Genomic DNA, 25223 nt, shown 5'->3' on the forward strand with positions numbered 1-25223 from the left:
AAATATAGGAATGGGGTGGCTTCTTGACAGCACGACTGTATAAAAGACATGCTCCGATCCCTCCACAGCCCCTCTGAGGGTGAACCTCTCTTGCAACAGCAAGGTGGATTTGTGGCAGAACTCAGCACCATGCAGACAGTTTGTCCGCACCCGGGGTGTCCAGCACCCCTCCAGCAAATCCCTCTTTATGCAGGGAGCACCCCAGCAGGCGAGGTGCCAGCCAGGCTGCCCATTACGCTGCCTCCTGGCTCACCACCTTCAGCCAAGAGCTGGGCGCTGCAGGATTGACCAGAAGGGCACAGCTCCCCTGAGGGCTTGGCCTCTTGCAAGCCGATGGCCCCAGAGGACAGCCCCACAGCCTGAGCCTGGAGCTGTGGTGGCTCTGACACCTGGGACCCCGTCAGTACCCAGCCCCAGGGAAACCTGCTCACTGCATCGCCCTGGGCACAGAAAAAGAAACAAATAATAATAATAATGATCATAATAATAAAGCCTTAATAAAACGCCCATGGCACACGGCAGAGCCCCACAGCACATGGCAGAGCCCCAGGGGCGAGGAGGGACGAAGAGGGCCTCCCGCCCGGTGGGGCTCGCTCCCTCCCTCCCTCCCTCCCGCACGCCCCGGCTCCGCCCGCCCCGGCCCCGCCCGTGGTTGCGCGGCCGTTGGCAGGCCGTTTCTCCCGCGAGCCGGACGGGGGCGCCGCGGCGAGGCGGCGAGGGCCGAGCGGGAGCGGCGGAGCCCATCTTGCTGCCGCTCGGCGGCCCTGCTCGGGGAGGAGGGCCCTAGCCCGGCGTGCGGCCAATCCGGGCGGGCGCTGGCGGCGAGCAGGGCAGAATGGGCTGTAGTTTAGTGAAATAGGAAAGCTGGAAACAGTGTGGAGTGTTCCTGGTGTAAATAAAAGGGGGAAGAAAAAGTTTCTGCAAGTCGGAGCTCCGCGGCCTCGCTCAGACACTGGCACGGGGGTTTGTGCGTCGCAGAAAACCAACACGCTGGACTTTATTGTGCTGCGTTAACACGCTCTTCCTATTGTTTGTGGTTTTTTCAAAATATGGCAAAGGTTCAGGTGAACAATGTAGTGGTGTTGGATAATCCTTCTCCTTTCTACAACCCTTTCCAGTTCGAAATCACATTTGAGTGCATAGAGGACCTGTCGGAAGGTGAGTAGATCTTTTCCCGATACGGATTTTATAACCCCGGGCTCTTAGTTTCGGGGCTTTTAAGGCTTAAACTTTGCATAGGCCTGCACCTACAATTTAACAGTTTCTCCTTCGCCGCATCGCTGTGCCGAGGCGAAGGGATGTGCTCGTCGGCGCCCGAAGCCGCCGGCGGAAAACCCGTCTCGGCCGAGCCCGGCCCCGGCGAAAGTTGGCGGCGTTCGCCTGCCCTGGCCGCCGAGCCGGGGCCGCGTCTCCCCGCCGCGCCATCGCCGAGGCGAGCTGCAAGTTGCGAGGGAACTTGTTTGAGTGGTGGTAGCCATGTTGCCAGCTTTGTGTGTGCGTGGGGGGGAGCGCGAGAGGGAGAGGGTTAATCGGGCTCGGCCGCCGCGCATCCCCGCGGCCGGGGGGGGCTGTTGCGCCGCCGGCGTCCCGGCGATACTCGGGGCGCGGAAAACGCTCCGCAGCCAGGCGTTTGCTTGGCCTCGTGCTCCATTTTAATACTTTAAAAAAATTGAAAAAAAAACCAAAAAACGCCGCGGAGGCAGGGGCGGGCGGGCTCGGCCCCGGGGGCCGGCGGGCTCGGCGGGGCGCGGCGGGTGCGCGGGGCCGGTACGGTGCGGTACTGCGCGGCACGTTGGCTGCGGGAGCCCTGCCGGTGGGGGAGGGGGCCGGCCGCCAGCCACTATTTTTGGAAGTCACTCGAAAGTTACCGGCTGCCGCCAGAGCAGGGGGCGGCCCCGGCCGAGCCGCCCCGGGGGGCCCGCCCACCCCCCTTCCCCGCCGAGTTCGGGGCGCCAGCCGTGCTCCCTGCCGAGGGGCGCGCCGCGCCGCCCGCCGGCGGGCTCCCGCCTTCCCCTCAGCCGGGCGGGCCGCGAACCGCCGTCGCCTCGGCGGCGCTCGGCAGCGCCGCCCGCCGGGCCGCCGGCAGGCCGCGCTCTGCGGGAGTCGCCCCGAGAGGCCGCGCGTCGCCCCGCGGGCGGGAGTTTTGAACGGCGGAGCGAGGAAGGCGGCGGCGCGCTAGGAGGGGAAGGAAAGCGAAGCGGGGCGCTTCTGCCCGCTGGCAGCGGGGCGAGAGGAGGGGAGGAGAGGGAGGCCGCCGCTCGGCTGGGGCTGCCAGAGGAGCGCGGTAGGGCAGCCGCCCGGCCCCCGGAGGGGACCGACGCCGCCTGCTCACCGGGGAGACCCGGCGGCCTGAGGGGCGGCAAAAGCGGGGTTCGCGGGTGGTAACGCCCGGCAGGCTATTTCTCCGTCAGTCCTTGTCTCGCCCTGGCCCGTCCCGCAGCAGTTGTTCCTTGTGGGTGGTGGCGGCCTGCCCGCAGAGCGTGGGGCTCGGCTGGCCCCGCTCCGCCGTCGCGGGCCGGGGCGGCCGTCCTGGCGGGAACTTGGGAGGAAGTCTCGCCTGAGCCTGGGGTTTTCTCTGGGCCTCCGCCGCCAGCCTCCTGCCCTTCTGCAGCTGCCTGGCGGGTTAGCTGGGGCTGCCCTCAGCACGGCGCGCTCCGTGCCCGTCTCCGGGCTGCATCTGACCGGAGGGTCAGCCTGGCCTCGCCTGGGGCACAGCACCGGCCCCTCGGCGCCAGCCGCTCTGGCGGGCGGCAGTGCCCGTCCCCGGGGCTCGGCACACGGCGCTGCGCCTCGCCTTCAGCTGTGCACGGCTCTACGCGGCGTGCTCCTCACTCTCTGGGTGTGCTTTGGAGTTAATTCCGGACAGTCGGGATGAGAAGAACTCTAGATGGTCTAACGCAAAATTCTCAGTTCCGTTCCCCTACCTAAATGCAAGTTAGACTACAGGATAAATTCAGGATGAGCACTGCTATCTTTCACACTTAAAAATACGATTAAGCGTAGTCTTTCTATACTTGATGAAGTATTTGCTGTCGTTGCCTTAGCTTCCACGTGCTCATATGTCTATTCACTGTACAGTTTTCTCTTCAAACAGTGCTGTGCAGCACTGATCTTTAAATTCATAAACTCTAGCCCTTTTTATTTTTTAAGTTATTACATATCAAGATACCTAAACAGCATTTGGATCACTATCAATTGTATAATTCAAAACTTTTTTTTAAAAAAGTCAATTTTCTAGTACTAAATACTACTGGTATAGTAGTACCACTTCTTACACTGTTCTAGAATAATAGCACAGGATGGTGTGATCATCTTAAGCAGTTTAGCCTAGAAGTCCTCACATCTTGTGTGTGCTAAATTGTGCAGATGCTGGCAAAAGAGGTCCTTAATTGTCCTGGATGAGTAGTCTGCAGTACTGTTAGCAGCTAGTGCTACATGCTTAAAAGGTAAACAAAACCTCTGATACAGAAGCAGCTGGCCAATGGTGCTGTGCCGTAGAGAGGAGTAAAATCCCTTCCCAGGCCCTGTTAATTGTGTTACTTAGATCCTCAAAACCTGCATTGATGATAAACGTGGTAAGTGACAAGAATTCATTAATGAGGAGAGAGAGTTGCAACCCTAAAGCAGCCAAGTTCTATTGAAGTGCCAAGCTTCTTCTATGCTTTAGTTCCACTCCTGCATCAAGAAACCATAATGCAGACCTTTGGATTTTGCAGAGTATAGTAATAAAGTAAATGTAATAGGGTAAAGGTTTGTGCTTTTGCATAGACAATCAGGACATCGTTCAAGAAAAAAATATTAAATATACCATGTAAGTTTTTACAGTACAGTTTTTGAAGCAAGTTTCATTTTTTAAAAAAAAGTCATAGTCTTCCATAATAGTGATCTTTTTTCCTCTTGTTTAAAAAAAAAAAACAACCAAAACCTCTCTTTTAAGATTAGTTCTGTGTGTGTGTATTCATATGTTTTTGAACCAAAAAGTAAAAGTCAAAAGCTGGCCCAGGAAGAGCTAATTGCGTACTGATTTGCAGTTTTAACTTTAAAACACCTGTGGTGGAGAGGGTGAGTTAGAAAAAACTGAATTGTAAGAAATGTTGGATTTTAGTGCATTATTTTAAGTAGCAAAATGCTGTGTTTACTTTTTTCCCTGTATTTGCATTTCAGGATGTGTATGAAACCCAACATCTTTGAGAATATGATCTAATCATGCTCTCACAATTTTACATACTTCTTAGGTTACACAAGTTACACATGAAGGAATGGGGGCATACAGTTAGTGTGCCTGGTGCTTACACAGTGGGTTGTCTGATTCAATTAACTGCCTTCCATGATCTGTATCATTTAAGCTGTGAGATGTACACATGGAGGTTGGGAATTTCTTTTTGGGAGGTAAGTCAGTGTTCAAGGCACGCAGTGCATTACAGGTGTACGTAGGCATCATCCCTGTGCTGCAGCCATTCTGACAGACTTCAAGAAAATGCTGAACACAGCTCCCAACAAGTAAATGGGCCCTGTCCTCAGTATAGGGTACAAAAATTAACATGACTGTGAAAATAGAGGGATTCCTGCAGTACCAACTGACTGGAGAGAGAGCGAGCGGGATGGTCTGGTCCTGAGGACTGGGGCAGGCATAGATAAATTTCTCCAGTGAGGACAGGTCCTTATTTCTTTAGGCCGGTTGCAAAAGAAGCAATTTTAGGCTACACAAAACCATAGATAGGCAAGTGTGGAAGATCCTTAACTGTAATGATAAATAATGATTTTTTTTTAATTCTTTTTTTGCTGTAGATTTGGAATGGAAAATAATTTATGTGGGTTCTGCTGAAAGTGAAGAGTATGACCAGGTGTTGGACTCTGTTTTAGTAGGACCTGTTCCTGCGGGCAGACACATGTTTGTATTTCAGGTAAGTTTGATTTAACTGTGTCTTAAAAAGGGTTGTGTGAATTTGTTTAAAGATCATTGTATCAAACTAAGAGGCACTTGAAAAATAATGGTAAGCTAGAAAAATACTTCAGTTATGATACACCTTCCTCTAAAGTCTGTTCATGAGCTGACATTTCTCGCCCCAATATTTCCATTGTAGTGTTTTTGCTTGCGAAATTGATAATTAGAGCTAGTGATCTAAGCACTGTTCCTGTAGCTACTGATAATTTTGACCAGACTGGTCAATAAATATATTGTAGATCACTCAGTAATCAAGGGTGCCAGTTACTTGGTTTACACTAGCACCATCAGGCTTAACTCTACTGCAGCTGGTGGCAGTTTCAGACAATCAGGAGCACAAGGTTAATGTAAACAACATCAGAAGATCAGGCCAACAAATTAATTATAAAACTCAGCCAGAACAGTCAAGAGTTCATTTCTATTTGGCAGGGTAAATGGTCAACCATGACGTTTGGCTAAGCCTGCTAAATCGCAACAAAGTGCAGCAATTTGTGAAATGAGACAGAATTCCAATGGTAGATAGCAGCCATTTGGGACATAAGTGTGTAGATCAGGACTGTCTAACAAACTCTGGAGCATGTGACAGTCCTGTAAAATACTACTGTTAAAGCCAAAAGTTACTAAGGAGGCACAATTAAGGGAAAGAAAACAGGCAAAGAGCAGCACTAAGAGGGCTTACTATGGCCTATTCTGGTTTCCATTCTAAGTCAGCAAGAGAGAAGAAACCTGAAGTAGACTTAACCTAAATTTTTCTGGAAGTTTTTGTGGTTTGGGCTTTTTTTAATCAAAATTATTATTTAGCTCACTTTTTTCTCTATTTATCAAATACTAGTATTTGTCTTGTAAACTGAGAGCAAAATCCATCAGCAGAAAAATCACACTGAAACCAAGTACTGCTTATTGTATAAGAACCATGATACTTTCCCAGATACTATAAATTCACTTAACGATTTAATGGCAAATGCATGCTGGAGTATGAGCATTTAAAAAGTGCTAATGAATACACTTTCTTATTTCTCACAGTTACTGTAACTGATTTAAAATAGTATCAACATTTGTGAGGCATCTTGAATAATCCTGTAAGTTCCAGGAAATTTCTTTTTCTTACATGACAGGCTAGAGGAATGGTTGAGGCTGGAGGTTACATTTATCAACCACATATATGCAAATCAGTCTTGAAACATTTCTGTTTGGTTTTGGGCCTAATTTTTCCACACTAAAAATAAAGCAGATGTGTAACAAATGCATCATGTATTAACAGTTCTTCCATTATCAAGCTATTATAGCTTATGGCATTAATTGGTCAGAAATAGGTGATCCTCTGTTACCCTCAGAGGGACTACCTTGTAGCACTATATCCAGAGAAATGGCTGGCATTTACATTTCTAATTTAAAAGATGCACTGTCCTTGATTAAGTTACAAAGATTTGTTGTTGATGGCGATGGGAAGGAGCAGGAGGTGGGCATCTAAATAGGCATGTTTTGGGTGTATGATTAGGAAAGCCTTGAAAATTAAATTTACTGGTCTTGCAGTTTCTGTAGGATGGGGTCATAGATTGTATCCCAGTTATAAATGACGCTACAGCTAAATCAGGAGCAGGTATGTAGACATTTTGCTTGGATTGGAACAGGTGCTGTAAGAGTCAGTGCTCCTGTGTTACAGTAAAGCGTCACTCTTCTTATGGAATTACAGTTGTCTAAGTGTATTAGACTTGAAAAGCACTGGATTTCAGGTGAGGGTGGGACTTAACTAATGTGTACACGGGAGACCACCAGAAACCGAAGTGCTGCAATAAGCCTTTGATGGTGACTCAAGCTACTTCATTCACCAAACTGAAGCAGCCTGGGAAATGGAGAGAACTAGCAAGGGAAGGCCAGAAAGGTGCAAAGCACTGAACTGTGGGAGGCATATAATATAAAGAAAAGAGATTGTGTATGCTAGGGACAGCACAAGGAAAGGACCTTTGTGGAAGCGTATGAAATTTCCAGCTAATAAGATGCTGTAGATTCTTCTAAAGAAGAAAATGGCTGAAACAGCAAGTATACTGGACTACCACACAGATAAAATACCAAGGATGGTAGAACTGCCTTTGCTGAAAATAAACTGTGTATCAGGTTGGGAAGTCACCCTTATGCACAGAAAGATGGAAAATTATTGTGCTTTTTAGACTTAAGGAATCAGTCTTTTTTTTTTTTTTTTAAACTAAAAAGATTTCAATATTAAAGGCCCACAGCTTGGCCTGTTTGGTTCTAAATACCAAGGTACAAGTAGTGAAACCTGATTCCTTCTCTCTGTGTACTTGGGATTTGTAATAAGTTCACAGAAACTTGTTTTTGAGAATATAAACATATAAATAATTTACTATCTTTAAGTGGGGATATGACCTTACACTAACTCTGCTACTCTGCAGTAATAGCTATGTGAATAAATATATCATGTGGAAAACCAAGATAATTCAAGACAACATACACACTGAGTGATTTCATAAAATTCTTAAGTGATTTCTAGCATAAGAACAGCATATTGACTGATTTATTTTTTTATGCACAAGTTAATCCCACTGCCTCTTTCTGCCTACGAAAATATCTATTTGCAACTGTGCAAATCACTTATCACTTGGTCATACCAAGCTCTTTTTTTTTTTCTTCCACCTGTGTATGATCATGTGTTTCCTGGGCAATTAGGAGGTTTGACACCCAAGACAGGAAGTTCAAAACTTGAGAAAAGAAAACCATTTTTTTAAATGCTGTTCAGTGTCTTTTCCACTCAGCAAACCAATGCTTCAGAGTTAAGTAGGATTAAAACAGAGTACTTCCTTGGGTTCACAACTGTATCATAGGGTATTACAGGACACAAAATGACAATGGGAACCTGGAAGAACTAGAACACCACATTAAGGTGTGAGCTGAGTTTCATGGGGGGTTAAACAGAACAGTGTTCTTTTGCAATGTATTATTCTGTAACTGCCCACTGTGGAATTTAAAGTAACCAAATGGTGCTGGGCACTGTTGGAACAAGATTACTGAATTAAAGTAACAATTTCATCTGTATTGGCAGTTCTTGTGATTATTTTTTTTTTCAAGCTTCTACACTTTTCCTATTCTTTGGTCATCTTTTCTATTCCCCTATGCAAGTTGTAAAGCCATTTGGTCATTTTCTGTTCCCTTCAGGGCTGGAGGAGGTTGTGTTCTACCTGATTCCCTGGTTGCTTCTCTTCCCCCTGGTGTATTTGCACCTGAGAGGTCTGACTCATCTAATTCTTCAAAGTGCCTACAGCTTCTTATAAAAAGCTAGACTGGTTTGAAGGCTTAGAATTGAAGTAGCAAAGAGCAGAAGCCAGTGATGCATGACCACTAGCTCCCAAATTGCACAGGGCCTGGAACACATAAATACCAGAGAAAAGTAGGGATCAGAGGGACAGCAGGAATTAATGCCATTTGTCCTGTGTCCTAAGGCAAGATTTGTTACATCTGAACCATTCTAACATATGTTGTTAATATCAACTTGTACTTGCAACACAGGTGTTTATTGTTGGCTTCAGATCTTCATGTAAAATTGTAAATATGAAGCTGTTCCATTTATGCTTAGATTGCTGTTACTTTAAACCCTACAGCAGAATGAGGCACCACATTTTATCAATAAATGTGTAGTTAGGAAGCATTTTAAGGGACTGATGTGAGCCACATTTTGCGAGGCAAATTTTATTGACTATTAACTGCAGAGCTGTGGTAAGTTGAGGAAGAATATAAGAGTTGTCTAGTAAGTAGGATTGCATCCTGGCTGAAAGTATGTAGATGTCTTAGAGTGATGATGCATTTAGCTGCATACATTTTAACAAACGTAGGCATGTGGAAGGAGGCAAGAGAAAGAGTAGTCTATTCCTTTCCTAGCAATGTGTGGGACAGCTCAAAGCTCACTGTAGCCTGTCCCTGCTCTTTTTGCTGAAGTATAAATTGCAGTCTTATTTCTAATGGCTTAGTCTTGTTAAAAAACACCCTTACGGACCAATTCAACCTCAGAGGTACAAAAAAAATTTAAAAAAATCTTAACTCTACTACATTATCAAGATGGGCTGGAGAACAATGGCACTGCAGAATTGGAGGGCTCTTAGTGTTAGAACAAAAGGTTACGCTAACAACGGTTCAGCTGGTCAATATATTTAAAAGCTGTTTTGGATCAAAGCTGTCTTATCACCCATGAGAAATGTCAGCACACAGTATTACTGTATTTCTGTTTCTAGAGGATAGTGCCCTAAATTCAGGGTTGATGTTGTTGTGAAGGCAGATATATTTTCTGGTTAACCTGAAGAATAATTTTAAATACAGTCACTACCCAGCTGCAAAGACATACTAGGTAAGATATATCTAGCAGACTACCCTTGCTAGATAGGCATGCGGTATCAATTTTATTTTAATCCATCTTTCCCTTTCACATTTAGGCTGATGCACCTAACCCAGGGCTTATTCCAGATGCAGATGCAGTAGGTGTAACAGTTGTGCTAATTACATGCACCTATCGAGGTCAAGAATTTATTAGAGTTGGCTACTATGTAAACAATGAATATACCGAAACAGAACTGAGAGAGAATCCACCAGTAAAGCCAGATTTTTCTAAGGTAAGGCATGTTTTGTTATAGTCATGTATCAAAGGTATTCTTATAGAAAGGTTTTTAAGAAACAAAATCGAACCCCAAGTGGTTCCATAAAGTGCATGGAATGAGGCATCAAGTAATGGAAAAAAAGGTGGGGGGACAAACAAGAAGTGCACAATTGTTATGCAGCTGTCCTAGTGTTAGAGCTGCAGTTTCTGCAAAACAGTAACAAATAAATTGAAGAATAAGTTACATATAAAATGAGAGAAGATGGGGGGTAACCTGGTAAGAGCAGGTCAGATGATTATCCAATCAATGGACAACTTGACCAAGGAAGTATACAGATTAAGTTTTAAAAAAAAAAATCCTTCATGGTAAAAATTAAACCAGGGCTAGAATTAAAATATGATAGGAAATAAAATTATTTTGAAGCTAATACCTTGAGAAGGATCAATTGAAGATGAAGAACTAGTCAAAATCCTGTGAAATACTCTACACGGGCAGACTCTGTACAAACCAACAAGGTTCTGTACAACATCCGGGTTTGTTTTCATGGAAGGTTTTGTGGAGTTGGGCTTTCTCTTTATGAAAGCTGATGAACATGCGTACACGCTTACATTCCAAACTTGTGTGATGGTGGAAATTTTATTTATCAAGTTTGCATGAATTATATGACTGGATAGATGAAGAAATGAACGGGATAGTGCATGTACTGTAATGTCTGGTAGAGAGGATAATCCCCATAGTCCCTGAAACTGATCTTCAAATGTAACTAAACTGAATTGGTATGTAAATTGGTTTTTAAAAGTTGCTAATGATTTTCTAAGCTTAACTTACTTTTCAGGGCTCAGTATGTTATCAGAATTTGAAATTACTGTTAATTTTGAAGATTCTTAAAATTTATAATATATTCCTTTTTTATTTAAATCATATACTTATTTGTTATTTTGGGTGTGAATGCCAGAACGTTGACTTCCTTTAAGCACTTGGATTTGAAATACTTAGAACTACTTGTCTTAATTCTGATTTGTTTATACAAAAAGCTAACTCTGCTTCTACGAAAAAGAACATGAAAAGCTATCATGTATTTGTATAAAAAGTCCTAAATGTGACTACAGGACAGAATCTAAATGTACAAGTAGAATAGAATGTTATTAAACATTCAATGGTAATAGATGGGTAATAGATCCTACTAGGTTAAAAAAATTGGTCGTCTTAGTTTGCATAAGGGGTTTGGAAGTATTTAATGAGTGCACTTTTTTTTGAGAATAAAAACAGTATTACTACCAAAGCAAACTTTTCCTGTGATCAGTCTTAACTTTCATACTGAGTGGCCAATGGTGGTAAGTTGCCATCCTCCAGAGGTAACTATATATTATCTTGAAAATGGTGAAAGATTAAGAAAAAGAGATAGTTTTCTTTTGTGCTGCATGCTTAAACAAATACAGTATGTTTTCAAAGGAAAATGAAGGCCAGCCATGAGAATAAAATATATGACTGTCTAGGCATGTCCACTGCCGCAATAATAATAATATTTTCCAAATCTAAGAAATGCTCTTACTTTTAAAGCTTTAGTAGACAAATTAAAATTCAGTTAGTGAAATCAATCTAAAGCATGGTAATTTAAGGAAAGGGTGTACTCCTAAATGTAGACAGTTGATGGAATTGATAGAATTATTGCAAACACCATAAAGTTGATGCAAAATTTTATGAAGTAGTTGTTTGCAAAATCTGTGTGGGGTAGTCATTTGCTTTACTAAAAGCTGGCTAAAATAATAAACACTTGAACTTTTCTTGCAGAGTTCTCGTACAGCCTTGAACTCACAGAACAGTTTAAAATATCCTCTCAAGAAAGCAGTTATTTTTCTGAATAGAATATCAGAGTAAATGAACGAGTGGTGTGTTTCTGTAAGCATGTTTCTGATCTATAGATAGTAGCTATAGATTCATATTTATATGAAATGCCTTTCTAAACAAATTGTTTTACACATACAAGGTTATGGGGAGTAAAAGGAAGAAAATCTGCGTGTGAGCTCCAGTTTGAGAAGTACATGTTACATAATCCGTATACTTTCTTTTGCAGCTTCAAAGAAATATTTTGGCATCTAATCCCAGAGTCACAAGATTCCACATTAATTGGGAGGACAACACTGAAAAACTGGAAGATGCAGAGACCAGCAACCCAAATCTACAGTCACTGCTTTCTACAGATGCATTACCTTCAGCTTCAAAGGGGTGGTCAACATCAGAAAACTCATTAAATGTTATGTTAGAATCTCATATGGACTGCATGTGACTAACCACCATCACTTTGGTACTGTACATGTGTTAAACTGTAAAAACAACCAGAACTATTTCCCTCAAATTCCATAAGTACATAGTTGACAAGCAATGTGAAGAACTTCTTTTAAAACATCCTGTAGAAAGTTTATAAAGAAAAAAAAAAACACAAACCAGTATTTGAGCAAATTGTGGAATATAAATACAACTATTTTTAAGTAATTGCCTTTTTTCTCTAATGTGTTATTCTATGTGGTCTAAACCAAACCTGATAAAAGTATACCTTCCCCCCCCCACCTTTTACTTTGTAAGCACTATTAAAAGCTAAAAATCTGAAAGTTAAAACATTCAGGCAAAATGAAGGAATACATGCCATGTCCTCATCTCTGATATCCAGATTGCCAAATATGAAGTGCCCTTTAATGGCAGCTGAAGAACGAAACTGTCATTTGACGAAGTGCAAAGAAAAGAGTATCGCTTAAAAAAAAAAAGTCCAAAAATGTCCTCTTGCTGTGAAAGCAGGCAGCACAGTATAATTTTAGGTGCAAGCTTCTTTTCCTTTCAAGGCACACGCTTGTTACTTAAAGCATACAATTTGAGATTTACCATCTGCTATCTTGGATTTTAGGACTTTTTTTTTTTTTTAAATCTGCTGCTGCTGTTTAGTCAAACTGTGGTTTGTTAAGGGCAATGTTTCGTGTGAATTTGGGTTCTTTGCAGCAAAGAACCCTTTTTCAGCCACTCTGATAGTGTGCACATTTGGTTGGAAGGATTCAAGTCATTACCAGAAAATTTAAGCATCAAAAGGAATAGCATGAGTATCCAAAAAAATGCTCTTCTGCAAGATTATGATGTACAACTGCTGGGTTGGTATGTTTATTTTCAGATATGCTTTATTCTTGTAGTCTTTTTAACTAGTAATAAGGAGTTTAGATGCTTGCTTTCAGTTTTTGGAAACAACTGGAATTTAAAACTTTTCTGTTTTCTCTCTACCCTTTAAGGCAATCCTATGCACTGGTACAAATCAAGATTCAAACCCTGTTGTGGCAGGCATGACACACTCAAGAAGACATTGCCTGCCCTGAAGCTCTTGCACTGAGACATTCCTATTACCTGAGGCATCCTTGAAGATAGAGCTAGGCAGTAAATTGTAAAAACTTAAGACATTATTATGACACTAACAATTGAGTTATTCCTTCCAATCCTCATCAGCCTTACATGTTTACTGTGACTGTATGTGCATTTAAAATTGTAATCTGTCATGTCAGATTGCAAGAATATAGTTCTGCTAGTTACTAGTAACTGCCCAAACTGTGAAAGCTTGTAGGTTCCAGGCCCTTAAAAAAAGGTTAAATTTCATAATGACTGACAGTATAGCTCTGAATAAAAATAGAACACTTTCTCTTCTCTTTCTGCATTCTCTAATAGGGATGAAGATGTCCCAGGCAGTTAGTACTTCAGTCTTTCCACATCGTTAATGAAATTGAATTTCTAACATGTATTTTTTAAATAAGAAAGGAATGTACATGCACATGTTTTGCTTGTATGAAAACTCAACAGAACATACGGTAGCTGAACAAATTAATGAAATCCATTAATATTTGGAACCCTAATTCTAATGTGAGCTCTTGAAAATATCTCTGTAATTGTTTAAAATTATGACTGGCAATTTAAAAATATTAGCACACTAATATCTGTATGACAACACAAAGAATCAGTCCCCCAAAACCAGCAGCTGCTTCACTTGAGGGCTGAAATTATGTGAACTTTTACAGAAGATCTTTTGTTTTTCAATTATGTTGCATCTTTAAGGTTTACAGTGACACTGAGATCTTTCATGCACTTTATTTGTTCTATTTATAAATCTATTTAAGATCTCTCTTAAATGTAACCATGTAAATAACTTAGTCATCTGCTGAAAGATTGGCAGGGATGACGTCTGCCTTGAGCCAAGGCTACTGTAGTAGTATTTCAAACCCTTGCATCTGTTGAAGATTCAAATGAAAACATAGTAAAAGTACAAGCTGTAAGGAGAATCCATCTGTAAGTAGCATGAAGGCTTCTTAGAAGCACACGCCACGAAGTGACGGGAGCACACCGTATTGCTGCTATTGCAGAATCAGCTACAAAATAGAGTCTACAAAACTACGTCACCCAGAAAACAAATTAGAGAAATTAGAAAGTGAAGATCTATTGTTCTGTTAAGGAAGAATAAAAAGTCAACTGCACATGTGAACTTGGGTGCAATAAACTTCAAGCTAGGCCAGATGGCATGATGCTGTCACCACCTTACCTGATAACACATCCTAGATATAGCTGACCCACCAATTACAGGAAAAAGAATAACCCTACTGTGCTTGGTGAAAATTGAAGAACAACCACCATAACTTATGAGAACACCTCATGATCTTTGCAAAAGAAATGGACTTGCTGTGCTTTTTGAGAGACTGGATACCTCTCAGGTCTTCTACAACTTTGTCCAGATCTTAACAGCCCATACACACTATCTCCTGAATATCACATTTCCTGGCAAACTTACATTACAGAGACACAGAATTTGAGAAACCACACTCCAGTACTCCAGTGGCTTCAGGTCTGATAATCATGCAACGTCACAGCACAACCTTAGTGGTATTAAAAGATACAGTGCATATAAGGCATCTTTGTAAAGGCTCCTCCCTGATCTCCAAAAGTTTTGAGAGGGCAGGGCTATACGCGCGAGACACAGACAGCTAGTACAGACAGCACAGCATTACAATTTCACAGTCAAAAGATGAGTTCACCTTCCCACGAACCTCCACTGGCAGAGACCACCAAGATGCAAGGGAATGTGACAGATTTTATTGATAGGACTGGCGATGTATCTCACTGTATTTTTACCTCAGCTAGACTGACTCAATTCCATTAGAAGACTGTTGTAATGCTTATCAGGGGTTTTTCATTTACAAAGAAATTAACAGATGAGACAAGGTAACTAGGGTTGAAAAACATGGGGTGGTTTTTTTTTTAAATGTCTGGCTTGAAAAAACTTGTCCATTTTACAGTTGGCATGATCTATTCATGCATCACCTTCAGTCTGAATTACTATGACACTCTGAGTTTGAAGCAAGCAAAAAGGCTCCAGTTACATCATAATGGACCCATCATCATTTAACCTCTCCATTGGCTCTGCAAAGCTCCACGGAAAAAGCCAACCCTTACTACTGATCTTCAAGACTGCAGCAACTCAGAAGTTTGCTACAGTAACCACAATAGCTTAGTTTATAGCTCACCAGACAAGCTATATTGTTGAGATGTGAGTGACAAAGTCACAAAGGCAAGTCTGATGATCTGATGATCTGAAAGTCCATTATTTTCCTTTGTAGGGCCTCAGCTGCTGATTTTTCTAGAAGCCAGCTTAGCCTGGATGCTAGCTGCTGGCAGCTGTACCAGGATTGTCCACTGCCATCTGAAAATGGCGGTAGGGAAGAAAAAGGGAAAAAACCAAAACACCTGTGTACACCACATACAGTCTTGGCAAATCCTTATTTACCAGAGACAGAAAAAGTGCAAAGTTACCTAAATCTTGTGGCTTCTGCCTGGGCAGCTGCGTGAGGTCCTTCACATAGTTACTTAACTACCCTACCCCTTATCCATAGCACAGTGGTCTACAAGCTTGCATATTCTTTTTTGCTGTTTTGTTTGTTTAGTTGAGAGCCACACATTTTTGGTCCAGAGATGATGGGTGAATTATTCTGTTGTTGTTAGCCAGAGGCTCTGCTCAGTGCCGACTGGGAAGATGCAACAAAACTGACAACTACCTATAAGGACTGGCAGCATGTGGGGGACTACTCATACTAGGCCTTCCCATTTGTATTTATGTTTCCAGTTAAAGTTCTGCTTCTTAAGAGCTGGTCTTGTAGTGTGCGATAGGAGAGCTAGACCGCAGAAGGCAAGTGGAGGGATTTTTTTGCCTTTTTTTTTGGTCCAGGGAAAGAAGAATGTCTAAGGAAGAGCCAGCTGGAGTCACTGTGGAGGCTTTGTTAAAGGCAAAACCCAGGTTGGATCTGGAATCTAGAAAGCAAAGGCCCTTTCAGGAGGGGAGTGAGTGAGGATATGCTTCAACATTTCCAACTTTTGGTAACCATGGCATGGGAGGCATGGCTGGGTACTCATTGTCCATGGCATGAGGGATGTGACTGGACTCCCTGCAGGTAGAGAAAATCGAAGGAGTCCTGTGTGCTGCAAAAAGGCTATACCAGATGAAAGAAACAACAGCCACACGTTAACAGCAGCGTTAAGAACTAGTTGAAATGTCAGGAACTTTTAAGTAGTTCTTTGGTTTCCCTCCAAAACACCCCTGGACCATAAGATAAGGAGGCCTACCTTTCAACATAAGGGTGTCCTCCAGCTTGCCCTATCTCACAAGAAAGCTGAGGCACACCTACACTGATACAAACTAAGAAGCAGATTTATGGTATGGTAAAGGGAATCCTTAAGACACAGGACATCTGTCGAAAAATCTGTTGCTTGAAATGCCTGCCATTTCACCACAAAAAGGTCTCATGAAGGCCTGCCTGGATGTATTATGCCAGAAGTGCGTAAGACCTGAAACCTCCAGCCAACGTGACAAAGATGTTGCTCCTGCTGTATTTCCTGTCCATCCTAACTACAGGTCTTCAGATACAGATGTATGAACAGGCCAGAATTTCTGAAGACAGATACCTACTTGGCTAAATAATCTTTTGCTTGTAGGTAGTCAAGGTAATCCCTGTCTTGGAGAAACGTTACTGAGAGGAAATTAAGGGAATTTAAGGATCTGCAAGAGAAGACATTGTTACAGACATGGCATTTCTCTGATAAGGTTTGATCACAACTTCAAAATTCATTTGTTCAAGAAGTCTAGCAGACTTCCTACAGAGTTAAGGCCTCTTCAACTTGAGGACCAACTGTTTAAGGAACAGCCAATGAAGTCATGCTCTCAGGAAAATATTTTCAAGGTACATGCTGAAAGAAAATACTTCAAGTTCATGTACATTTATGAATATTCAGGAAAGCAATGAAGAATCCTGTGGTAGAAGTGAAGATCCAAAAATAGTGGCCTAAAGGCTGCATCTCTACTAATGACCTGATGAGGGCCAGGTATGGATCCACAGCAGTAAACTGTTCGCATGTTGCCTGGCACTGCCTTGGCCTGCATCAGCTAGGGAATGCCCAAGGACAGTTTGGGGATCTACAAACAGGGAAAAATGTCTCCAGTTCAAGTGTCTTGTGTACCTTAAGATACTGACACCACACACTCTATTCACAGCCATAACTGGATGGCTCATGTCAGCCACATCAAATTGGTCCCTAACAGCTCAAAAGAAAGACAGCTGTTGGCACTTGAAGCCTGCCTAGCAAGGAGAGGCTTACCATGAAAAACAGAAATGGTTGTTTCCCCTTGAGTTAGTTGCCTTCGATGAAAAGAAAAAAACCATAGTAGCAAACAGCTGTTGGCATGATATGGACAATGTTAGATGTTGCAAAATGTCAGCAAAAAAGGCAGTACTCGAGGCTCTGTAGGTGCTGGGAGAGGCCAGAAGGCTGTATTTCATACAGCTCAGGAGGGCATATTGTACAGAACTGGAGCTGGAGAAACAGCTGATAGTCTCCCAGATTTTTAGACAAGCTGTTCTAAATACAGTTCACAAAATTCTTTAAGCAGTCCATCTGTGGAGGGACCAAACAAAACTTTGCAGAAATCTGAGCAGCCAAATATGCACCAGGAAGCAGCAGAATGACTCTGGCTCAGGTGTCCATGAGCTTAGACCCAGCAGCAGGCATGTGTTTGTCCTTCTCCCTATGGAGTCAAACACACCATTCTGTCGATTGCTGCAGATCTCAAGCTCCAAGGGAAAATGAAATATTTTCTTACTAGTGATTACCTCATCCAATTATGCACAAGCAGCACTATGGCTCTGGGGACTGCAAAACAGTCAGTTAAACTCAGTTGTGAGGTGGGAACCAACAGAGAGAATTTGTTAAACTTCGCTAAGTCTCATTTTTTTTCTGGAAAACTATGTTTCAATTTATAAAAATTAAAGATACCTGAATGACTTCCTGTCATCCTTGGATGACAGTCTGGGGGAGAGAATGAACCAGGCCTTTATAAAAACTAAGCACTGTGTAGACAGAACCAGACAGTGGGACAGATGGTTCCCCCGTCTTTTATGTACAAATCAGAAAGTCCTATAGCAGTCAAAGAAACTTTTGCCATTGAGTTCTTGAATGTGGGCTGGCCTTCTGGCTGCCAACTTTCATTAAAAATATGTAGGAGGAACAAGCCCTGGTTCCTCATAAAGGTCAAACTCGCAGAGAATTCTCAACAGAAAATCTCTACTAAGTGTTTGCAAGAAAGGCAACCTAATAAAACAAACTCAGAAATGCTATATAGAGAATGGAGGTAAAGTTATGTTTTTACCCACAATAGAGAATAAATTACTGGTCATCTGTAAGGGCTGTTTGCAGCAAGTGGTTGACTTGAGCCTGTTGGTGAGATAAGGAAGATGAAGACCTTCCCTACCGATTCACTAGCACAAGTAAGCAGGCTGTTAGCCTGGGTCAAACTTTCTGCATCAGGCAAAACCCATCTGATGAATCTGTTTGAAAGAGCAGGTGCCCAACAGCAAATCAAGCTGCAGAGTTAGGTTGCTATTTTCTGAAATTCTGTGAGGCAATTCCAGTTAAGTCTGGATAGGGTAATGGGCTGCAGCGGGCACATGACACTGCAGGTCCCTAAAGGATCATAGTGAATCTCAAAGCATGTGATACCTAAGGTAGAGCAGGAAAGACAGAATCTTGGCACAAGGAGAACGTTAATGGTCTAATTATGCTGTTCTGGTACAAATAAATGCTTGTACAGAAACCCAGGGAAAACTGATATGACAGACAGTTTTGGAAGCAGAATTCTAATTCTACAGTTGATAATAGGTCATGCCCTAAAACAGTACCAGATGGGTAAAGGGTACAAGATATGTTAATGCGCAAGGTCTTACCAATGGTTGGTTAGATATTGGCAGTTTTCTTTAAACGAGGAATCCAAACGTAAGCCAGCTTTTAGCATTTCTCCAGGGTTTAGCAAATCTCAGGTGTGTCTTTTGGCCTATGTGGACAGTAATCCCAGAGCCAGCCATTAAACTGCCATCCAGACTGCTTTTTATATAAAGTAAGGAAGTAGCTGAAAGTAGAATTTAGGGATTCTGTCTTTGTACACTGGAGGGAAAAACGTGCATTGGGACTCTCCTTTCATGAGAAAGCAGAAACTAATTTGAAGTGTGCAATTACAACAAGGAAAGTAAAACAACAGTAGTTCTCTAAACTCATAATTTGGAGCTTCTGCATGAAGAGAAAGTTGACAAAATGTTAGGTACAGTTATAAACATATTCATAAGTAAACACTCCTTGCACAGGGAAGGCAAAGGAACTAATTCAAACTATGTCCAAACTCCTGGGCTAGAAATTAATGCTTTAGTCCAGCAGTTCTAGCCCAGGCAAGGTTCCTGAAATTAAACTAGAGTTAATAAGATTTCTTGCTAGGGACTCAAGTTTAACTTGTGATAAGGGTCCTAAAGAATTTTAAGGTGGAAATTTCGTGCACCTGCTGTCAGATTTCAGGAGGGAGGGAGGGATTGGGAGAGGGAGAAGCTTTTTAAAAATATAAGGAATATTCAAGTGAAATGTAGATAATCTGAAGACCTGAAGACAATCCTTTCAGAAGCTGAAACTCCATCTGCATACATCGTTACAGCTGATTCTATGGCACACATACCACAGTAAGCTTGTAAACTACAATATTAGTTTTCAGGGAAATGTCTTTGAACCTAGCTATCATAGCTGAGCTGGAAACCAGATCATATGGAAAATGAAGCTCAGGAGGGAGATGCGGTAAAGAAAGCAACAGCAACATCAGAGGACAAGAGTAGCTGACACAGGGAGATTACTACTGACCAAAGTGGGCAAGGTCATATTGAAATGCATGGCAAACTTTCACTCCAGGTCACTGTCAGTCCCCTAGCAAAATTTAAATTATGTGGCCTGTTCTCAGCTCTTAACACAGAACAAAAGGTAGAGAAAAAGGTTATGCTGAGCCAAAATGTTCTCTCTGGCTTCTCTCCAGACCTATTTGTCAACAGTTTGAATGGAAAACAAGAGGCATATGTGTTCCATAACAAGTTCCCTGCACACAAGAGTGTATATGTTCAACATCACGTTCTACTTCCACAGGTACAGAAGACTCAGTATACACACGGGCACATAGCTACGGAACTGAGAAAGATTTATTATCTGGTTTTCCCATGTATAAATAATGCTATTTTGCCAGACATAAAATGAAAAGCAGCTCTATCTGAGAAACACTCAAGTTGCACACGCTAGCTGGGACACTGGGGTTTGTCCCTAATTATTTTGCTATTTTGAATGTACTAGTAATATCGTCGTTTGCTCAAATAAAGTAATTTGGGACACACACAAAAATTTAACACACACACACACAAAAAAAAAACCCCAAAAAACCAAACAAAAAAACCAACCTGGTTTCCAAAACCATCTTGAAACCATCTTTATGAGTTGGAAATAATTCCTCAGCACAGAGGTGCATTTCCAAAAAGTAAGCAGAAATCAAACTGGCACCCAGCCAGAACATATAAAACAACAGAACAGAGGAGAGTATCTGTTCAGGAGAAACCAAACGATGCTAGCCCATTACACCGTGTGAGCTCTGGAGAGATGTCAGATTTGTCATAGCTGTGAAGAACACTAAAAATACCAGTCCAGATCATCCTCTGCTAGCAAAGCAGTGGGAGGGGCCTCTGGATGAGGCTTGTAAGGGTCCCTGTTACAAGCTCACCACACTGCTCCACTGATGCAGAGAAGGGGCAGGACTGCCCTTCTGCAAAGAGACATGTCAAGCCTCACATGCCTGCGCAGCAGTGCGTTGCTTCAGCTGTGCTCACACAACCTGAGCACACACATTCATATATGTAGAAGGCCTCTATATAAACATACTCCCATGACAAAAGTAAATCCTTCCAGGTGAAGAAGCACATACCTGCACTTGTAGATCCAATTCCTGCAGTAAGCACAGACCGTGGTATGATCTTTACTGCATACTTGAGAAACTGAGATTTTCCCGTACCTGGGTCTCCAACCAACAAAAGATGTGATTCACCTTGGGGGAAAACGTTGATGTAGGAGTAGACAGTTCATATACAGAGAAAGGTATACACAAAATGTTCTGAATTAGATTATACTCCTCATTATTCACCTAACGTTTAGTACTACATACACATTACAATATGTAATTCTGTTTAAGACTGCACTATTTACTGGGTGCGATAAATAGTTTAATAAAAGCACCCAGTCATATCACTGTACCCAAACATTTACAATGAAATATTTTTCAATGAAATATGAAATAAAAGTATTGGCAGGTGTTTGACACACTTCCCATAATGTGAGTTCTTACATTTTAGAATACTCGTTTCCAGACTCAGCTTGCTCTTGCACATGAAACAGAAGGATACCAGGGTTTAGTTACCATTCCACTACCCAGTTACTTAAAATATTGCGAAAAGGACTAAAAACATCAGCAGCAGGTTGTTTTTCTTAACTAATTCTGTTACGTTGCCAACAGTTACACAATTTAGTTACACAATTTAGTAATATCAAAACAGTGCAATTACAGAAGTAAATAATTTGGCTACTACAATCTCACTGAAGCGCTCTAAAATTATTTCATTGTCTTCTACAAAATATTTCTACAACTTCAATTCAAATAAAAGTCTGTAACATTATTTAGCTTATTTAACATTAAGAAAATCCTGTATTTGGATGTACAGACGTACTATTTTAGAACTATTATGGCCTACATAGATTATGACCTGCGTACCACCTGGCACATGGCATATTTGCCATTTAATAACAACAGAAGGAGAATCAGCAGGCAAATAACTTAAAGTAACAGAATTAAGTGAGATGTGCTGACAATCACAGACGGAAAAGTCTGGCATTTGGAAGTAAAATGAATCCTTTAATTTTTCCTTTCAATGTACTATAGTGATCCACATTAAGGAAGCATTAATATTCCATCCTTTGATGCCAAATACTGCTGGGGATATTCTACTAGAAATCATTTCAAAACGTCACTTATACAATAAGAAGTGAGTTTATGTTTTATGTAAAACAACTGCCTTTAATATTCTACCTAATGGAATCCTGAACGCCTGCTTTTACTGGGCTTTATTTGGGAAGAATTAAAATAAAAAGAGGAAGTCTAGACACCCACTTTATTTTTCTGAGACTCTGGAAGAATACTCAGCATTAATCAAAAATTGTTCTCACTCAAGAAAATGGGACCATTACGCTTCTGAAAGCTTACTGGTTTGGTTTTGGAGGGGGGAGGGATGTGGGCGAAGACAAGCATGGGAAAAACTGCTAGAAAGGATGTGATACTATTAGAAACAATACTAACCTCTGATTCGGGTTCCAGTAGCATCAGTCCTCTGTACACCACCAGCAAGCACCATGGCTACAGCCAACTTCACCAGGTACAATCCAAAAACTTGAGGACATAAGCTAGCCAAAATTTCATTCCTCCCTAGAACAGGAGCAAAAAATGGCACTCAGCCTTAAGAGTAAAACTTGGATTTCCCATCAACTCCTATGTACACTTTCAGTCCTATGTCCACAGTCCTAGGTACACTCACAAATAATTTGGGTCTGCTTCCTGAACAAGAGGAAAAGGGCAGGAAGGAGGTTTTTTTGAATTATTATTTTATTTTTTAAATGGGACCCAAAACAGTTGCTTGATCCAAACTTCTTTCATGATAAAGAAGTTAAGTCTTCCATGGTCACAAGCAGCAAACCCAATCTTATCACAATTTAAGGAACGTATGGTCAGGATATCACAACAAAAGGCATTAACGAAATACCATCATGCTAATTCTTTTGTTTCACAGATTAAAGTGTAGGGGCTATGAAGAATAAAACTTAAAAGTTTCCACACTTCAAAATATCCCCTTGAAAACTGGTGTGCTGTACCTTCGAGAAAATTAAGAAAACAGCTAGCACTTGAGGTATTTTGCCCTAAACCTGTGCACCTACCCATAGCATGGCTCATTTTCTCAGCGCCGTCTTGAACCTCCTTCTCCTTTGACCCTCTCCTCCTCCCTGCCATAGTCCCCTTCTAGCAACAGAATATTTCAACCTGCTATGATAATGTTGTTGGCTTGGAAGGCATGTAACAGAATTAATTCTGTCCTTCGAGATTCTGATACTAACACCACATAGGGGATCACAAGTTTAACATCATAAATTACTCCCAGTGCTAGGGAATAAACCAGAGTAACCAATTTTGAGTTCTTAACTTAGTGTTTTAAATTTAGATTCAAGTACATGGTACTAGCAAAATACGCAGGCGCCTAATAGATTACTCCAGGTGTATGTGCTTCTTGTGGAGTTCTTCTGAGGGAATTAACACACCTTTGTCCAAAAATGAAATTTTAGAAACTTTGGTCAGCCATAGTTGACAATAGCTTAGTTGACAATAGGTTTAACTCAACAGTTGCCTCTGTTTGAGGTTTAACTCAACAGTTGCCTCTATTTGACTTCGAATCCATTGGCCTTGTCAGTGCTGAACAGCTCAGTAATTATGCTTCTTCCTAGAGAAAATCCAGGAAAAAAAATGAAGGCACCTGCATAAGTTGTCTCAGAGGCCTGCCATGGTAGACTTTCTCAGGACACCTAATACACAGCATCAGGAATTAACTGACATAAGTTGCAGTAGTAACTACCATTATCTCTTGAAAAAACAGTACATGTACATACATCCTGTTGTGAGATGGCCTGTACTTTAGACTGCTTAGTCAAATTTGATCCCTGCCCTCACCTGAGTGGGCTCAATTTCAGACAAATGGCCTGAAACAGACATCTGGGGCAGTCAGAGTCCTTCTAATTTCCACCTCAATTTTCTTGTAGCCACTTCATATTAATTCATTTATTCTGAATGGGTAATATTGCATAAAACCAGATTGCTCCCTGCAGGCTTCCCAAAATTGTCCTGAGAATCAAAGATTAAATGGGACCGTCAAAGAGGATCCTCAATTACTTTCTGAACAGGTCTAACCAGAGTGATAAGAAATGTTCTCATTCCAAACAGCAGGAGACTAGCAATTAAATTGCTTTCCAGGAAATGCAGTTCTGAAGAATCTTTGCCATTGACAAGATCTCCCACTTCTTATGTAAGCACTCAAATTTTTAAGCTGACATGGGCAAGATTCCTACCTGCTTTTCTCCCTGTTTGCCTTTCAAAAATGAAGACTACACTCTTTTCAGGGCTCTAAAAGACAGAGTGTTAGCCTGGGACAGTTCAGTGACAGAGATCCTAAAGAGTTTGTTGAGCCTCCCTGCTCAGTTCAGGAGGAAGCTTACGGAGAGGGACAGAGTTCCAGACACAACTCTTGCTAATTCCTAGGCTGCTGACTGCAGGCCATGGTAAGTTTAGAAGCCAGCGTACTAAACACTCTGGCTGTTCTGGAAACCACTGTGAATTGGAAGTCTCTCTCCACATTTGATAGGAGGCTCCACGGCACCTAAATCAAGAGTCCAGGCATCCAGGAGTTAGGCTGAAGATGAGATGTGCTAAGATCTGTGGTAAAGATTCACAGTTTAATTTGGGATGCAGAGACAGTGAGTCAGATCTCTTGCCCCAGAGTCAAGAGCTATGCTGATTAAAAGCAGATCTGGTCCACATTATTTCTTCTAAGAGGTATGCTTTTTACTTCTTGATTATAAAATGCTTTTCTTCTTTTGCCTGATAATTATATTATTTCTAATTTCTTGTTAATAAATCTTCTGCAAAACACTTGACTAGAAAGCTCAAAAGAAGGAAGATCCATGTAGTATGTTTTGTACTTTTTTTTTCCCAGTAATCTTTAAGAATTTCATATTCCTGTACTGGAAAAAATATAGTTTTGTAGGAACGGGTAGTGGGATAGGATAATGGGGGTGAAACATGTTCAGCCACTGTATTTTCACTCCTGATTTCACCTACATCCAAACACGTGTCTTACTTAAAAGCTTTCAAATACTAACCTGCTAAGGGATCATTCCTATGCTTTTCCCAGAAGTCTTCAAATTCCTTGCGGACTTCTTCATCAATTACAACCCCTGATAGCTGCTCATTGTTTACTTTAACATAGTTGGCTTTCAAAACAAGCTCCAAGTCACAGCGTGCGTCCTCGTGGAAAGGTTTCCACCTCTGCATTACCACTCCATACACTGTGATGTCATCTCCTGGTGGTACCAACAAAAATCAGTAAAATAACATCTGACTTGAGATATGCAGATTTGTCAGTTAGCTGTAATGCACAATAATGCAATTGAGATCC

General features: G+C 41.8%; 2 protein-coding genes across 4 annotated transcripts in view; one reads left to right on the forward strand and one right to left on the reverse strand.

Annotated features, from left to right (window-relative positions):
• Positions 1 to 25223, reverse strand: part of MCM9 (minichromosome maintenance 9 homologous recombination repair factor) — a 57323-nt gene that overhangs the window by 16637 nt on the left and 15463 nt on the right. For 2 of the 3 annotated variants that reach the window (XM_075087518.1, XM_075087517.1), the window contains exons 5-7: positions 24928 to 25128; positions 22307 to 22432; positions 20885 to 21004 (exon numbers count right to left, since the gene is read on the reverse strand). In XM_075087518.1, coding sequence (XP_074943619.1) covers positions 20885 to 21004; positions 22307 to 22432; positions 24928 to 25128 — 447 coding nt within the window. Of the gene's footprint in view, positions 1 to 19661; positions 20726 to 20884; positions 21005 to 22306; positions 22433 to 24927; positions 25129 to 25223 lie in introns of those variants that run through there. The other variant, XM_075087519.1, reaches the window with a different exon arrangement.
• ASF1A (anti-silencing function 1A histone chaperone) lies at positions 667 to 12039 on the forward strand. The gene is made up of 4 exons (XM_075087516.1): positions 667 to 1158; positions 4789 to 4904; positions 9385 to 9561; positions 11621 to 12039. The coding sequence occupies exons 1-4, from the start codon at positions 1050 to 1052 to the stop codon at positions 11831 to 11833; spliced, it is 615 nt and encodes a 204-aa protein (XP_074943617.1). The 5' UTR covers positions 667 to 1049; the 3' UTR covers positions 11834 to 12039.

This window comes from Phalacrocorax aristotelis, chromosome 3 (genome assembly GCF_949628215.1).
Source record: "Phalacrocorax aristotelis chromosome 3, bGulAri2.1, whole genome shotgun sequence".
Classification (NCBI taxonomy): Eukaryota; Metazoa; Chordata; class Aves; order Suliformes; family Phalacrocoracidae; genus Phalacrocorax; species Phalacrocorax aristotelis.

Coding starts and splice junctions, on each gene's coding strand:
- ASF1A (XM_075087516.1), top strand. CDS start 1,050: ATGGCAAAGGTTCAGGTGAACAATGTAGTGGTGTTGGATAATCCTTCT. Junction 4,905..9,384: donor GACACATGTTTGTATTTCAG/GTAAGTTTGATT, acceptor TTTCACATTTAG/GCTGATGCACCTAACCCAGG. Junction 9,562..11,620: donor TAAAGCCAGATTTTTCTAAG/GTAAGGCATGTT, acceptor TTTCTTTTGCAG/CTTCAAAGAAATATTTTGGC.